The following is a 15610-nucleotide window of genomic DNA, read 5'->3' as shown; positions in this document are numbered from 1 at the left end:
TTTCTTTTTTTTTGTTGCAACAAAAGGTGGATCGAGACGGCGTCTTGTCCTCACGAGCTGACAGGTAAGAGGAATAGCAACTGATATCATCTCTATATCTATATATATATATGTATCTATGAAAGTAGAAGCCGCTGATTCTCTTTCTACAGCAGTAAAACAAAGGACAATTATCCCAACTTGCAGACATATCTTGGGCGGGTATTGGTCCAAGGACGGTGTGATTGACAGCGGCTATCCATAATTCAGTATCCTGCCAGAGCGCCTCAATCTCGCAGTTCGTCGTGTGGATTTCGCATATGGAAGGGATCACTAGAGTGTTCATCTAGTGTTTCCTGTGTCATTGTGTATATGATTCTAACAGGTCGCGGAATATGGTCACTCTTCGCTTGAGCTCCTATGGTCGGAGGGCTACAGCGTAGTTCTTGGCACTGTTATAGTGCACCGTTCGGGGCTGCAACGCACCTAATTTGGTTACTCGTGACCTACCCCAGGTCCGACACTTTCCCCAAAAAATATTATTACTGCACTACCTTATTCCCAGTAGCACCTAGTACCGACAAACGACTGTGAATGGTGCTATTAATAATATTGCCGAGGCAATCCCCCCGCCTTCCAGTGGTAGGGTACCTCACGTCACTATGTGGAGGTGCTCATTGACGAGAGTCGCGATGATACACGAGGATTATCTACATTCGATATTTCTTGGCCCTGTATAGCAGCATATCTACAAGTCACCTTGCAAGAGGTTCCAACTCGCATACCACATAATCCAATTTAACTCGGCAACATGACTCTTTGGGTATCGCGGCACCCTAATCTCGACAGTAAGGCCGGCACCCTTCCAAAGCTTAAATGCGAAAGTCAGGCAGGTACAAACTTACTTTGGCTTACCCTATGAATCGCAGTACCAACGCAAATTACATCCTGGGAATGGGCCTTTGAGTCTCGAGACTTTTCTCCGCTACAACAAAAACAAAAGCCTTTGGCGCTTGGCGGTTATAGCAATGCCATCACCGGGGAGCGGCTTGACTTTGCTGCCGTCAAGGAGATTGCTACCAAGCTGAGCACGGTTCTGGCTCGCAAATATGGCCTTGCACCGGACCAAACTGTGTCCTTGTTCAGCACAAACACAATATGGTACCCCGTAGTCATGTGGGCAACGGTGAGGATTGGTCAGCGGCAACGAATCCTTGAGTACAGAAACGGGATTCACATATTGACATTGTCTATACAGGGGCCCGTGTCAATGGTGCATCGCCATCATATACCGTGGAAGAAATGGCATATGCACTCAAGACTGCAGAAGCAAAGATTCTCATGACTCTACCCAGCTCTCTAGAGATTGCAGTGGATGCCGCCACTCAAGCAGGCATTCCCAGACAGCATGTCTTTCTGCTCGAGGGTTCGGCACCGGGCTATCTTAGCGTCCAAGATCTGATTGCTCAGTACGATAGCGAAAGGTATAGCCCGGTTCCATATTTCAGAATTCCAGGGGGCCAGACAAACAAGGACGTTTGCGGCTACTTGAACTTTAGCTCTGGCACGACTGGCCACCCGAAAGCTGTCATGCTGTCGCATCATAATGTGATTGCTCAGTGTCACCAGCTTCGACAGCTTCAGGTCTTGCCAGAGGATGGACGATATCGCATTCTCGCAGTAATGCCACTCTTTCACATTACTGGTCTGGTACGCTTCTGCACCTATCCAGTATTCATGAACGGGGAAAGTATCATGCTCCCTCAGTTCACCATGGACGCAATGCTTCAATCAATCATAAAGTACCGGATGGAGGAGTTGATTCTCGTCCCACCCATCATTGTGCGCATCGTTCGCGATCCAGTTGTCGACAAGTATTTGCCAGATCTTAGGCGCATAGTCAAGCGTTGGTCGTCTGGATCGGCACCGTGTCTACCAGAGGTTACCGAGCAACTGCACCGAAAGTTCCCCAAGACCGGGTTTCGTCAGGGCTACGGGGCCACCGAGTCAACTGCGTGCATTTCCTCCCACCCACCTTCGCATTTCGACTTCAAATATGCCAGAAGCGGCGGTCTCCTTATGGCGAACACGGTGGCCAAGGTCATATCTTTGGACGATCCGAACAAGCTGCTCAAACCTGGTGAAACGGGCGAGATCTGTGCAGCTGGCCCACAGATTGCCATGGGCTATCTTGGGAACGCTGCCGCAACAGAAGAGTCATTTGATGCGGATGGCTTCCTCCATACTGGCGACGTAGGGCACATAACCGAAGACGGCCTGATCTATATAGAAGATAGAATAAAGGAGATGATCAAGGTCAAGGGGCTTCAAGTGCCACCGGCCGAGCTGGAGGATGTCCTGATGGGGCATCCAGACGTGGAAGAATGCGCCGTGTTGGGAATCGCAGATCCATACTCAGGTGAACGGCCCAAAGCCTATGTCGTCGTCAAAGACGGGACTGCTCCAAGCGGCGCGATGGGCAAACTATTGATTGACCTGGTCAAGCAGAAGAAAGTCCGATACAAGTGGCTCGTAGAGGTAGAATTTACCGAGTCGTTGCCGAGAAACGGGACTGGAAAGCTCCTGAGACGAGTCTTGAAGGCACAGGAACGAAACGGGGATAGAAGTAGAGGCCTATGCGTCAGCGATGTTGATAGAGTCCAGGCCAAACTCTAACTAGCGAGTTAGAAGTATCATCAAGAATACCATCAAGAAGAAATCAAGCAATTGCATCTGCCATCTGATCACAGGAAGATTAGAATTGTTTGGTCTTAGCCATGACCAAGGCGGCACTGGGGGCTAGGGAATAGGTATTGGCCCCCACCTCTAACGGGCTTACTGGCATACATGCAGCTAAAAGTGCTAGCACCAGCCACTTTCCAAAAGCTGCCAGACTGCTTATCATTTGTCAGCCACATTTTCAACGTCAAGCTAATCGCCACCCTTGCGACAACCTCAAGCTCGCCAAATTCTTGGGACATCAAACACTTGTCGCAAAGACAAGAAACCCATAGCAACATGCCGCCTCAAATCAAGCAAGATCTGAACCGATCCGGCTGGGAGTCCACCGACTTCCCGTCGGTCTGCGAGAACTGTCTGCCCGACAACCCCTACGTCAAGATGCTCAAGGAGGACTATGGCGCCGAGTGCAAGCTCTGCACGCGACCCTTTACCGTCTTTGCCTGGTCAGCCGACAGAGCCCACGGACGCAAGAAGCGCACCAACATCTGCCTCACCTGCGCTCGCCTCAAGAATTGCTGCCAGACCTGCATGCTCGACCTCAGCTTCGGCCTGCCCGTCGCGGTGCGCGACGCCGCGCTCAAGATGGTTGCGCCCGGTCCCGGAAGCGAGGTCAACAGGGAATACTTTGCACAGAACAAGGAAAAGGAGATCGAGGAAGGACGCGGAGGCACCGAACAATACGAGCAGACGGACGAAAAGGCACGAGAGCTGCTCAGAAGACTCGCCGCGAGCAAGCCGTATTTCAGAAAGGGCCGAGCCATCGAAGACGGCAGCGCGTCGCAGAGCTCTGGCGGTGACGCCGCTGTTGGCGCTGGCGTTGCTGGCCCCGGGCCCATTCGTACACGAGATTCCAGGGCCGCCGCCGCATCGGGAGCAGGACCTAGATCAGGAGGCAACAGACGACCATTCCCAGCAGCATCGCAACTACCACCCGGCCCTCAAGATTGGCTGCCACCCCAGGACAGGAATATCATGTCACTTTTCATCACTGGTGTCGAAGATGATCTGCCAGAGTACAAGATTAGAGACTTTTTCAAAGAGCACGGAAAGATCAAGAGTTTGGTGTGCAGTCACATGTCGCATTGCGCTTTCATCAACTACGAGACGCGAGAGGGAGCTGAAAAGGCTGCAGAGGCGTGCCAAGGTCGTGCTGTCATTGCTGGATGCCCCTTGAGAGTCAGGTGGAGTGTACCCAAGGCTGTTGGTACCATGAACAGAGAGCAGCGCGCCGAGATGATCAGGGACGGGCGGAGCGCTTTTGGTGACGTCAGGAAGCAAAAGGCCATTGCAGGCAGACCTGGCCAGCGAGCGCTGACTCAAGGTGGAGAGGGACAACAAGCACAGCAAGACATGGAGAGCATGGCTCCTGTTGCTGCACCCCCTGGGGCCAGTGAGGTGAATTATGCCAGCTTGGCGGGTGAATAATGAGGGTATGAAAAGGTTACAGCGAAAAACATTTGCATTGCTAGGCGTTCAGGAACCGGCATCGTCCGCCCCTTTGTACTTGGGTGAATTGAACTATTGATACCATCACATTACGATGTTCAGACTTAACTTGTTGCTCGTGAATATTAACTGACTGTATTGTAATGAACACCCGCCCAGACATCAAGGCAGAAGAATACAGGACGGCTTACTACAATTCTTACAATATGACCAAGTGTCTATGCGAATCAGAGATGTGTTTGTCTACGTCGAAGCAAATCTACTATGTTACGAGCATGTACTCTTGCAGTTAAATGAACATGAGTCTAGAGCTAGCACTGAAGTGGAGTCGTTGCAACGGGCTATCATTACCTCTCTCGTGTCTGATGCATGTTCAAGGTCATCACACGACTAAGCAGGTTCAACACTACGGCTCATGAAATCCAACAATACACATGCATGTAATAGGATCGTGCACGACATGGGATCTTTTTGCGAAAAGGCCGCTTTCGTGTTTTAGGAAGGTCCAGCCGCGAGTTCTTGTTTTATTTATGCTGCCGATGTTCTAATTAATTATGACTAGCTACGTGTACGCAAGCTGATGACTCATGTAGGTATACATTAAACACCATACCTAAGCCCATCTCTATCTTCACACTGGAAAAAGCATAGCCCTGCCATAATAGGACGTCCGAAGCCGGAGAAAACACTTCTTTGACAAGCAGTTATTACACTGGCCTTTCACAAAATCTTTACTGTTTTGGTCGTTCACTTTCCCTGTGAGTCACTCCATTGACACGAAGCATTTATTATGGCTCTATTGGTGCAGGAGGCCTTGACGGCCGAAGAAGTTGCTACGTACTTGGAATACATTCGTTTGCCACAGAAGCTTTACGTGGACAAGACTTATTCCTTAACATTAGAGTTACTCACGACATTGTAAGCTGCTCACATCACAACATTCCCATACGAGAATGTTTCCCTACACTATTCCCAAGATAAGTGCATCTCGCTGCGAGTCCAGGACATATTCGACAAATTTGTCGGAAAGCATCGAGGGGGTTACTGCATGGAGAACAACATTCTCCTGAATCATATTCTATGTTCTTTGGGATTCGAGACGTACATGACTGGCGCGCGCTTGTACAGAAACCATCAAAGTCATAATCCTGGCTGGTCTGGTTGGTTCGTGTATTCCACTTACACTGCGTTGAACTGTCGCGCGTAATCCGTCTCTAACTTTACACTTGTAGGGAGCATGCTATCATTATAGTCACTATACCTGAAGACAAAACTCGCTACGTTGTTGACGTCGGATATGGAGGCCATGGTCCACGATGCCCTCTCCCACTTCCTAGTTCGGAACTCCAGGGGACAAGCTCATCCGGCTACGTCATTCACAATATCGGAACACAGGACATGCGCCTACAACACAACGACCTGGATGCGCAGATGAAGAGACACTGGGTATATCAGATTCGCAACAGCCCGGAACAGATGTGGAACGATGTCTACGCTTTCACCGAGATAGAATTCACTCACAAGGATTTCGAAGTGATGAACTTCTTGAACTTCTTCACTAGCAAGAGCCCCCAGTGCTCCCTTACGACGCAGCTTCTTGTGGTCAAGTTCTTGCGGAGTGACGATGACAAATGTGATGTTGTCGGCAAGGTGGTTCTAGATCAAGCAAAGCTCAAAGAGTATCGCGACGGCAAGCATGGTCTGGTCAAAGTATGCGAATCAGAAAGTGAACGAATTCAAGTACTGCGCGATTTCTTCGGAATTGTTGTTGAACAAGAAGACAAAAGTTTCATTTCGACACGCTCGTCTCTCGATACAGCATGAGCTTATAAGAAATCAACGTCCTGTACTTAGTTGAATTGTGGTACAATGAGTCCTACTATGGACCTGCGTTGTTGTTCGTCTGTCAGGTTGACTAAGCTGGCATGAGATGATTTGGACTGTCCAAAAAACACGTTCTTGGCTTATTAGTAGGAACAGAATAGCAAAAGAAGGGTTCAAGGAGGTTAGGATCTGGATCCTGGTCTAATTGGTCGATTCCCTGCGCAGCCCATTGTGATATGTATCACGATCCCGTTGACAAAGGCCAATGTTCATTATGACTCTCCGCTTGCCCCAGCGATTCAATTATTGGATCTTCTCCAGACTCTATATTCCTCCATTGACCTTCTTAATTGCCGTTGTAAGCTTGCGCTGGGCTTCCCATGATATCTCGACGACTGGCGTCTGAAGGCAGTCTCGAGTGGATTTGGGGGATTGCAGAAGTCCTCGCCCATCGACACAACCAGAGATCAAGATGGGTAGAATCAGTCAACGGTACTATAACAGCGAGGTGAGGAGGCGGTATCCGCCCGTGGTATGATCTCGCGATACAGGCATGCGCTGTACCATATGGACTTCTTCAATGGCTTTACGAGAGGTCACTGACTAAACCACGAACAGTGTTAGACAGGTGGATAATAGCGTGAGAAATGCAAAGCGTTTAAATCCATTATGATAAATGATTGTTAGGCTACTTAGGCTTGCGTACAGTGATAATCACTTTGCAGGCGCCTCTTTTTGGAGAAATGGTGTCTGTGTTGTTCTTGACCCCGCTCGATCTGGAGTCTGCCGGGGCAAATCGTGCAATCTAACCAACCTAGGTATTGCAATCGCCACTTCGCAACATTGTTTTGTGCATAGAATAGCTTGGCGCGTGAAGACATGGTAAAAGAAACAACGCTAGGAGTAGGAGAAAAAAGCAAAAAAGGGAGATGTTTTGTCTCCAAAGTTGATCACGGCAGTGGTCTTGGTTTATCTAAGTGCCTTTCAACTCTACACATTACTATATGCCGGTGACCCACATTGTCTTCCTGCCTCACTGTCTGGGTAGCTTATATAGCCTTGTAGAATTGATCAATGACTCGTACACTATATGAACTCTCTTTTGCAGAACGGATCCTACTATTTGCCCGTCGTCTCGGGGACTCGGGAGATGCCTTCACCCGTCGGGATGGTCTTGAGCATTGAACCTGTATCGAAACGCCAAAACGCGGGGAAAGATTGGGGAAGATCTGTGGAGTATATCTCATGACAAACTAAAAGAACTCCTCAACAAGCCAATCAGGCTGCGTCGGGTATAGTAACCGACATGCTATATAACATTTATGTACGAAAAGGTACAGAAATCATTCGTCACAGTGGGCGAACGCCCCCATATCATGCCACGGGGATTCTCGTCACAGCGCAAAAGAGTGTTTCTGATACGTCCGATACACACAAGGATAGACCAGGAGCTGAAAAATTGCCTGGAAACCGCGGGCCGAGGCTGCGCATCCGTGTCGTGATTTGTTGCCCTCTTTCCACTGCAATCAATCCTGTGCGGAGTCGTCATGATCGTCAAAGTAAATATGGGCCACCCAATGCCATGTATAACGTTTCAATTGCGAACTCTTGACCTTTTTCCAAAAGGATCTCATCGTTGTTTCGTACGTTGTTGATTATTGCTAAAGTGAAAAGGCAATAGTCACTATATTTTTGCGACTGCAATTATTTCTTCTACCGGCGGCTGCTTTGAATATTCATCACATATTGAAAGTTTTGATCTACTGCTCATCGCAATGCTGGACTCGGGAGGAAAATGGGACTATTCAGTCCCAGGATCATCTGGGTACCACATCCCCAACATCAAGTTCAATGTACGTTCTCGTTTTCAAACGGTCAATATCAGCTCCGATCATTGTATTGATACTATAGTCTCAAGGACCCCAATAACCGCCCGCTCAGGGTCATCATGATCGGCGCTGGTGTTTCGGGTATCATGATGGGCTACAAGATGCAAAAGGAGTGTCCAGATGTCGACTTCAAGATTTACGAAAAGAACGAAACCATTGGCGGGACATGGTTCGAGAATCGATATCCTGGTTGCGGATGTGACATTCCTTCCCATGCCTATGTATTTCCGTGGGCGCCCAATGTGTGTCAACACCCTTTCCAAGACTTCTTGCTACGATTGACTTTTGATGACAACAGCCCGACTGGCCGCGATTCTTTTCCTATGCTGCCGATATCTGGCAGTATCTCGACAAGGTCTGTGAAGTTTTCAACCTTCGAGAGAAGATGACCTTTAACACCGAGGTGATTGCTGCGGAATGGCAGGAGAGCAGCGGAACGTGGAAGGTCAAGCTGCAAAAAGAAGAACCGGGCAAGGAATCCTCCATTTTCGAGGACGAATGTGACGTCCTGTTCAATGGTTCCGGGGTAGGTAGCTCCGAATGCAATGTGCGCATGCTTGGTGCTGATAACATTGCCACAGGTACTGAATAACTTCAAAAAGCCGCACATGGAGGGGCTAGAGCTTTTCAAAGGCAGAGTAAGTCACTATAAGCGGGCACAGCAGGAGATTTACCAGATCATTCACTGATTAAACGAACAGGTTATTCATACTGCTGATTGGGATCGCGACTACCAAGCAGAGCAGTGGAAAGGACAAAACGTGGCAGTCATTGGATCTGGTGCATCTTCTGTCCAGACAGTCCCAACCATGCAGCCACACGTCAAACACATGGACATTTTCGTGAGGACCGGAGTGTGGTTTGCGCAGATTGCCAACAACTACGGGCAAAACCATGAGTACTCGTCCGATGACAAGCAGAAATTCAGGGATCCTGCCGAGCTGGCTGCTCATGCCAAGAATATTGAAGATCAGATCAACGGTCTGGCCGACGTCTTTTATACGAAAACTAAAGACCAGCAGGCTGCTCAAGACTTTTGCAGAGAGTGGATGGCTGAGCACATCAAAGATGAGCGACTTCTACAGGGCTACACCCCGAAATTTGATGTCGGTTGCCGCCGTCTCACGCCAGGTGACCCTTACATGGCCGCCATTGGAAAGGAGAACGTTGACGTGCACTTCACCGCCGCCGAACGAATCACCGCAGAAGGCGTCCAGGGAGCTGACGGCGTAGAGCGCAAGGTGGACACGATCATTTTCGCTACTGGTTTCGATGTAAGCTATCGACCACGGTTTCCAGTCATTGGGCGGAATGGAGTCTCTCTTTCCAAAAAGTGGGCGATCCAGCCAGAAGCGTACATGGGTCTCACGGTGCCAGACATGCCGAATTATCTCATGTTCATTGGTCCTACTTGGTAAGTTGAGTCTACTGTCCTAAAATCACCGGGATGACCCCTTCTGTACAAAGAAAAATGATGGCTGATCTGCTCCATTGCTAGGCCTATTGCCAACGGCAGCGTCATGGGGCCCCTGGAGTACGTCTCGAGATACTGCGTAATGTATATCAAGAAGATGCAGCGCGACTGCATCAAGAGCCTTGCACCAAAGCAATATGTGACCGACAAGTTCAACGAGCATGCTCAGGAATGGTACAAATACACAGTCTGGAAGGACAGCTGCCGATCTTGGTATAAGAACAATGACACGGGGAGGATCAACGCAGTGTGGCCAGGGTCGTCATTGCATTTCAGTAAGTCTCGCGTCGTGGAATTTTAGGCGCAAAGAGTCCTTTCTTCTCCGAGTCCTGGCAAAATTGGTGCTAATACACCGCAAAGCTCAGGTAGTGATTAATCCTCGATGGGAGGATTATGATATCAGCTATGTGCACGATAATCCTTTCGCGTCCCTTGGAATGGGGCACATTGACCCTCCTCGCTCTCAGGACAATAAGGGAGCGGATCTGTCGGAGTACATTCAGCCATCAAACATTGATCCAAAATGGGTCGAGGCAATGAATGGAGTCAAGAATGGAGTTAGCAATGGAATTGGAAATGGAATTGAGAATAGAACTTAGCATGGTGTTGCTGGTTGATGAATATGCACGGGATCAAGAAGTGCAATTGGGTGGGCTGAGATATTGACATAAAGGGGCAATTCAATACTGGTACTTTCTCCGCTTTGAAAAGTCCCTGGTCCGCAGTAATTTCACGTACCATCCCGTTTCTGGCTTAATTGCATTCAAGCTTAACGGCGTTTGTACCTGACGATCCCAAAGGGGCAGACACATGTAAGTGTACAAACGTGAAGAAGGGTCCATATGTCAAAAGCCGATTTTCTGTCCTTGATCTTGGCCCTGGCGAACACTGAAACACACAGGTCATAGCTCGTAACGGAATCAGCCATTTGGAAGACCAGTGATGAAATGTGCTAAAACAGGGAGATCCGATGTCATTGGTAGTCTCGCGTTTAAGCTTCGGCAGTATGGATACCGGCATTCTTCAAAATGCCCAGCGCGGGTATCGGCCACCAATTCTTAGGGGACGCATTCTGCGCAACACGAGCTTTCAAACACTAAACACTCAAAACGATGAGGGGACAAGACTAGAATGGCAACACGACAGACTGAGCAACAAAGTGCATCTCAGCGAAAGCGGGAGCGGGACAAGCTCAACCAGAGGACTAAGCGGCGCCGTGAACGCGAGTACATTGCAGCTCTGGAGGATAGAGTGCAGCGCCTCGAGCAAGATCTCCAGCTAGCCACAGCCACGCACCCGCGTTCATCCTCGGGGAGCATACGCCTAGAGCAGGATCGTCTTGGGCAGGATCGCCTTGGGCACGCCTTTGGCCAGAACACAAGTGATGTAGATTCACGAGACCACACACCGGCCCAGAGTGCGTCGCCCGGCAGTCTAGACAACCTAGACCATCCCGCGCGTACCGATTCCTCAGTTTCACTAGCTCCGGAGTCCAATTCCGAGCCGCGCCGGGCACAGTCCACTCGAAGCCATGTGGACGCGGCAATACCAATGATCACAATTGCTCTAGATCCCTTGACCAAGCTACTGGACTCGCCAGCATGGTTGCGACTCCCAGTCATGTCCCGCTCTCCCGTGCCACCACCCAGACTCCTGCTACAAAACGACAGGTTTAGTTTCGTCGTCGACCGTCTGAAGTCGACCCCAAACATTGCCGACTCTCTGCCACCAACGCCAAAGGTGCTGGATCTTCTGTTTGGCGGGTCGCGCAACGAGCTCGCCAATCTCATTGTCTCGGCTCTAGCACACTATCCCATACTGCCACCGGAAAGGTTCGCCATTTCCTGGCTCATATATCTATTCTTCCGATGGTACATAGCTCCGTCCCAGGAATCTTTTGCGGCTATACCACCTCATATGCGACCGACTGCCTGCCAGCTCTGCATCGAGCACCCAGTTTACATTGCTGCCATCATCTGGCCATCTCTTCGGGATCGGCTCATCTTGAACATGGGTAAATATGCATTTGAAGATGTCTTTGGTTTGCTAAGCTGCACTGTGCGCGTACGTGAATCTTTCAACAGCAGCTTCATCAGCCGAGAGAACGACGGCGAACCACAACTAGACGAGGCATTTCATCGTCGCTTCACTCAAGAAAGTGGATGGGGTATTCTTGGGAGGTTCTGGACTCAATACCCAGAGCTCGTCGATGGCCTTGATTCGGGCATTTTGGTACCCGAAGAGCATCTATTGTCTATCTAACAAATGAGAGGCGTAATAGTACAGGAATCCTTATCTAATCCGCAAATAAAATCGGTCGCCATCCAGCACATGCGCCGTTTCCACGATACTGAACTACTTACGAGTGCTCAGTCTGGCATAGGTTACCTCCTGCCAATATGCCAAGAGCATCGACGTTGCTCCGGGACCAACCAAGATCTGACCGAGACAGATGCCCGCTGCAGCCTTTGCGGCCTCTCTGGTTGTGACGTAGCCACGACGGCGAAGATCCCACGTCGAATACAGTCCACTGACCAGCCATGCGCAGCTGGCGATCCCAAAATCGTACTTGAGGAACGTTGCGATCTGGCTTCCTGTATCCGGCAGATTCCATGTTGCCTTGAAAGGACTTGGTACACGGAAAAAAATGTCAGCAACAGACATGTCCCGGCCGAAACAGGCGTATGCCATTGTCGCTAAGTGTACCGCGGCCTGGACTCCAGCAGTCCAGAGATATTCCCTCTTCAGAGCTTGTGTTGCGTCAGCAACATCCTTTCGTTGCGATGACGCATCGCCCTTCTCAGGCCCCGGCACCTGCTGTCGCGACTGCCGTCTACCGATATAACGTCTCCACATAGAGGTCAGGGCTGGCACAAAGAGCGGCGAGAACTGCCAAATGGCAGTGATATTCTGCTTGACTGAATTGGTGAACCCAGGCGCCAGCATCAAGGCTGTAGGAAGTCCGTATCCCAGAGCCAGAGCCGGCAGCAAAGCCTCACTAGTCTCTGGCGAGATGAAGCGGGTGGTCGGCAAATTGTCACCCTGAGCAGCTTCGAGGAGCGCATGCGTGGGGGCAACATAGCCAATACCGAGGACTTGCATGATGCCGAGGAAAACACTTGGCAGCGAGAGAGGATGTAGACGATTGCAAGCTCGGTGTCCGTCGACAGTGTATGACAAGATGGGCGCTGCAAGATGCGTCATGAAGTATATGAGTTGCACTCTGCTCGCAGGCGGTTGTCCTTCCAGGGGATAGGAAAAGGCAGACATGATGGCCTTGAACAGACCCCCTCCGAGGCCTGACCAGGGCCGTGAAATGGCCGTCAGTCCGGTCCAGTCATTGAGGCCTGCAGCCGGAAGGCGCATTGACTTGCTCGCAAGCCAGATCAGAGAGAGCATGCCCGCACTGAAACATCCTGTCGCCACTTGACCTATCGCGCCACTCAGAGGTCGCGCTGGAAGCTCATCATTGAAGGGAACCGCCCGGTTACGGGAAGGGATCGGCAGCTTCTCCAGCCTGGCACCGTCAATAAATGGCTTTCCAAGTATTGAGAAAAACATTTCGTCTCCTCCCAGTGGCCCAAGAACATTCATGAACAGTTTGGACATGACTTTGTTCTCATGGGCACTGAGATATTGTTGATAGTGAGCATCGGCGATGAGATACTTTTCGCGCTCGTGTCTGGCTGACTGGGTCTGCGAAAATATCTTTTCAAAATCGGCTTCATCAAAGTCCCCCAGACCACCTAATTTGGCATCTCGCATGCGCACAATGGCGTTGACGAGCTCGGCGACAGACTCGATGGCACCATTGCCGCCTTGGCCGGAGATGGGGTTGGGCTAAGAAGTTAGCGAAACAAAGTCATGAGTCTGGTTTCAAGATCCTCTACTCACCTTGTGCGCGGAATCTCCTAGCAATATGATGCGTTCAAAGAACCACTTCTTCCAGACCATCTCATGTAATGGTGTCAGAGTGGAGCTGAGCTTCTTGGAGTAGATTTGGCCGAACGTAACCTTGTCTGTAATCGCCTTGTCCCAGAATTCTTTGACCTTGAGTAGTTATTAGCATTGACTCCTTGGCGTTTTCTGTATATATTCAAATGCTGGCGACGTAGTACTTTGCCGAGCGCTTTATCTGGGGAATTGGAAAAAGCCGAGCTACTTACAAATTCCGCCTCATCCTCCTTCGTATACTTGGGAATATTCGATCCATACTTGGGCTTCGGGAGGCGGTCAAAGAGGAACCAATACACTCGATCCTCGGGACCCGATATGATCAGCCCTGACCAGTTTTCGGCCCAGATTCGATTCAACTCGCCATTTGCATAGCCGGGGACATGCTGGGCGATACCGAAGCTACATCTGTAGAAGCACGGGACGCGTTCCGGCTCGCCTACGGGAAAATAACCTGGGCGCAGCGTGTTGCCAAGACGGATCATTTCGTCACGTACGGTGCTGTGTACGCCATCGGCACCCACGATCATAGAGCCCACGACAACTTGGCCATCCTTGGTGATGACTTGGACACTGCCACCAACGAGTCGGATCTTGGCAACCTTCATGCCAAGCGCAACTCTCTCCTTGTGCTGTAGATTATCGTACAAGAGCTTGAGAAGCCATTGCCGATCAAAGAACAAGACGGGATAACCGTGCCTTCAAATTCAAATCAGCATAAAAGCCCCAGTCAGACAAGGATGACCATGATGATGGGCCTACCTTATTTCAAGCTGCTCGCTGACATTGGAAATCTTGGAGAGGCTCTTGCCTTGTGAGTTTCGGTTATGTGACGTTGTTATGAGTCGCTGGGGCAGGGCAAGAACTCGCTCGTAGCAGCCAATCTGATCGAGAATACGAAGGCCATTGGGAAATAGGCCAATGCTTGCTCCGACGGCTGGAGCTATTTCACTGTGTGATTCGAGAATGATGTAGTTAATGTCGAGTTTCTCGAGCATGTTGGCCAGCGTCAAGCCGGCCACGCCGCCGCCAACAATGACAACTCGATCAAAGTCTGACATTTTTTCAAAGTTGCTGGTTTGCATGAGGATGGGATTTCTGTATTGTTCCTCGACGGCATACCGTGGTTATTGTTCTTATATACATTGTTCGCGGCATCATCGGCCATGGCTGTGCTGGCCCCCCTTCTTGGAAATTTCTGAATCATCTCCACTATGCTTTGAGATTTGATGTCACCCTCGCGAGAGAATCACCGGTATATCCATATGGTGCGACAGTCCGACGGTCGACTCGCTTATTAAACCAGGAGGGACTTGATAGGCGACTCAGTGTGCGACTCACTAACGGCCCCACGGGCGACTCACCACAGACCCACTGCGCGAGTCGCTCAGCGACTCACTGCTATGTGGGCCATGGGATGACAGAGTGCTATAATGCGGGAGCCAGTTTAGGTAATTAGCCGTATTATAGTAACATCATGATTCACAAGTAAAGGACCTGAAGAACTACAAACTACATTGTAATGAAATAATCAACATGTCCATTGAAGCAAGTTCAACCACAATTTCGCTGCATGCATCCAACATCATGAATATCATGGTCGGATTTGTAAACATCATCTATCTATTTAATCAAGATCTTGCCGGTACTAACGAACTCACTGATTTTTTATTTATTTAATTTGTCTTTTTTTTTCTCTCTCTCTCGAAACGCCAGAAATGTCTTGCTCCGAAGGTTAGATACTGAAGACCCGTTGCGGATAATGAAAGCGATAGTTGGTCATCGGATCAATGGCATTCCGGGCTTACGGCAGTCCCATTGAAGACGGCAGCTGAAGTCTGCTTTCAGAATTCACTTTGGTGCTCCGGGAATGCCTTTAAGCGAACCTCTGCCTATTACGTATGAATGGCACTTCAGTGGTAGAGCGCTGAACAGACTACCTGTTACACACTAAAATGATGGCAATCCGATTCTGCCAGGCTCGTTCTCGATCACACGCGCAACTACATCGGAATTTACTGGGCACGTTGCCTGATTGTCGGCGGCATTGTTCATAGCCGGCGTATCGGCACCATTCAAAATGCTCAGTGCAGAGATAAATCTTGAATGTTTAGTCCAATAGTTAGGATGGCTTAGGGATGCTGCATCGCGACTTGGAATGACGGTACTTCATTGCTGGCGTGTAGGGCGGAAAATCACCAAATCAGCGGCCATTATCATCATAGATAAACTGAACAGCCGACTGGTTACGAGCGACGGCCTCTACCGTTATCGCAATATGTTGACTGTATTGAAGAGGCTC

At 49.8% G+C, this 15610-nt stretch overlaps 6 protein-coding genes across 6 annotated transcripts; 5 read left to right on the top strand and 1 right to left on the bottom strand.

Annotated features, from left to right (window-relative positions):
* Positions 1-790: 790 nt before the first annotated feature.
* On the top strand, positions 791-2655 carry PFICI_02452 (uncharacterized protein; the record flags this gene model as incomplete). The annotated part of the gene is made up of 3 exons (XM_007831033.1): positions 791-827; positions 909-1175; positions 1238-2655. The coding sequence occupies 3 exons, from the start codon at positions 791-793 to the stop codon at positions 2653-2655; spliced, it is 1722 nt and encodes a 573-aa protein (XP_007829224.1).
* Positions 2656-2997: 342 nt separating this feature from the next.
* On the top strand, positions 2998-4146 carry PFICI_02451 (Pre-mRNA-splicing factor slt-11; the record flags this gene model as incomplete). The annotated part of the gene is made up of 1 exon (XM_007831032.1): positions 2998-4146. One exon carries the CDS (start codon positions 2998-3000, stop codon positions 4144-4146), a length of 1149 nt encoding a protein of 382 aa, XP_007829223.1.
* A 1069-nt stretch (positions 4147-5215) lies between these two features.
* On the top strand, positions 5216-5991 carry PFICI_02450 (uncharacterized protein; the record flags this gene model as incomplete). Its single annotated transcript, XM_007831031.1, has 2 exons — positions 5216-5331; positions 5400-5991. 2 exons carry the CDS (start codon positions 5216-5218, stop codon positions 5989-5991), a joined length of 708 nt encoding a protein of 235 aa, XP_007829222.1.
* Positions 5992-7766: 1775 nt separating this feature from the next.
* On the top strand, positions 7767-9953 carry PFICI_02449 (sterigmatocystin biosynthesis monooxygenase stcW; the record flags this gene model as incomplete). The annotated part of the gene is made up of 7 exons (XM_007831030.1): positions 7767-7844; positions 7910-8122; positions 8179-8406; positions 8462-8518; positions 8582-9294; positions 9379-9629; positions 9715-9953. 7 exons carry the CDS (start codon positions 7767-7769, stop codon positions 9951-9953), a joined length of 1779 nt encoding a protein of 592 aa, XP_007829221.1.
* A 532-nt stretch (positions 9954-10485) lies between these two features.
* Positions 10486-11616, top strand: PFICI_02448 (uncharacterized protein; the record flags this gene model as incomplete). The annotated part of the gene is made up of 1 exon (XM_007831029.1): positions 10486-11616. One exon carries the CDS (start codon positions 10486-10488, stop codon positions 11614-11616), a length of 1131 nt encoding a protein of 376 aa, XP_007829220.1.
* A 93-nt stretch (positions 11617-11709) lies between these two features.
* On the bottom strand, positions 11710-14369 carry PFICI_02447 (uncharacterized protein; the record flags this gene model as incomplete). Its single annotated transcript, XM_007831028.1, has 4 exons — positions 11710-13194; positions 13249-13404; positions 13521-14007; positions 14071-14369. 4 exons carry the CDS (start codon positions 14367-14369, stop codon positions 11710-11712), a joined length of 2427 nt encoding a protein of 808 aa, XP_007829219.1.
* Positions 14370-15610: the final 1241 nt, after the last annotated feature.

The sequence above is a fragment of the Pestalotiopsis fici genome (assembly GCF_000516985.1).
Source record: "Pestalotiopsis fici W106-1 unplaced genomic scaffold PFICI_Scf_2, whole genome shotgun sequence".
NCBI lineage: Eukaryota > Fungi > Ascomycota > Sordariomycetes > Amphisphaeriales > Sporocadaceae > Pestalotiopsis > Pestalotiopsis fici.
Note: the sequence above shows the minus strand (reverse complement) of the source record. Positions and strands in the feature narration are given on the sequence as shown.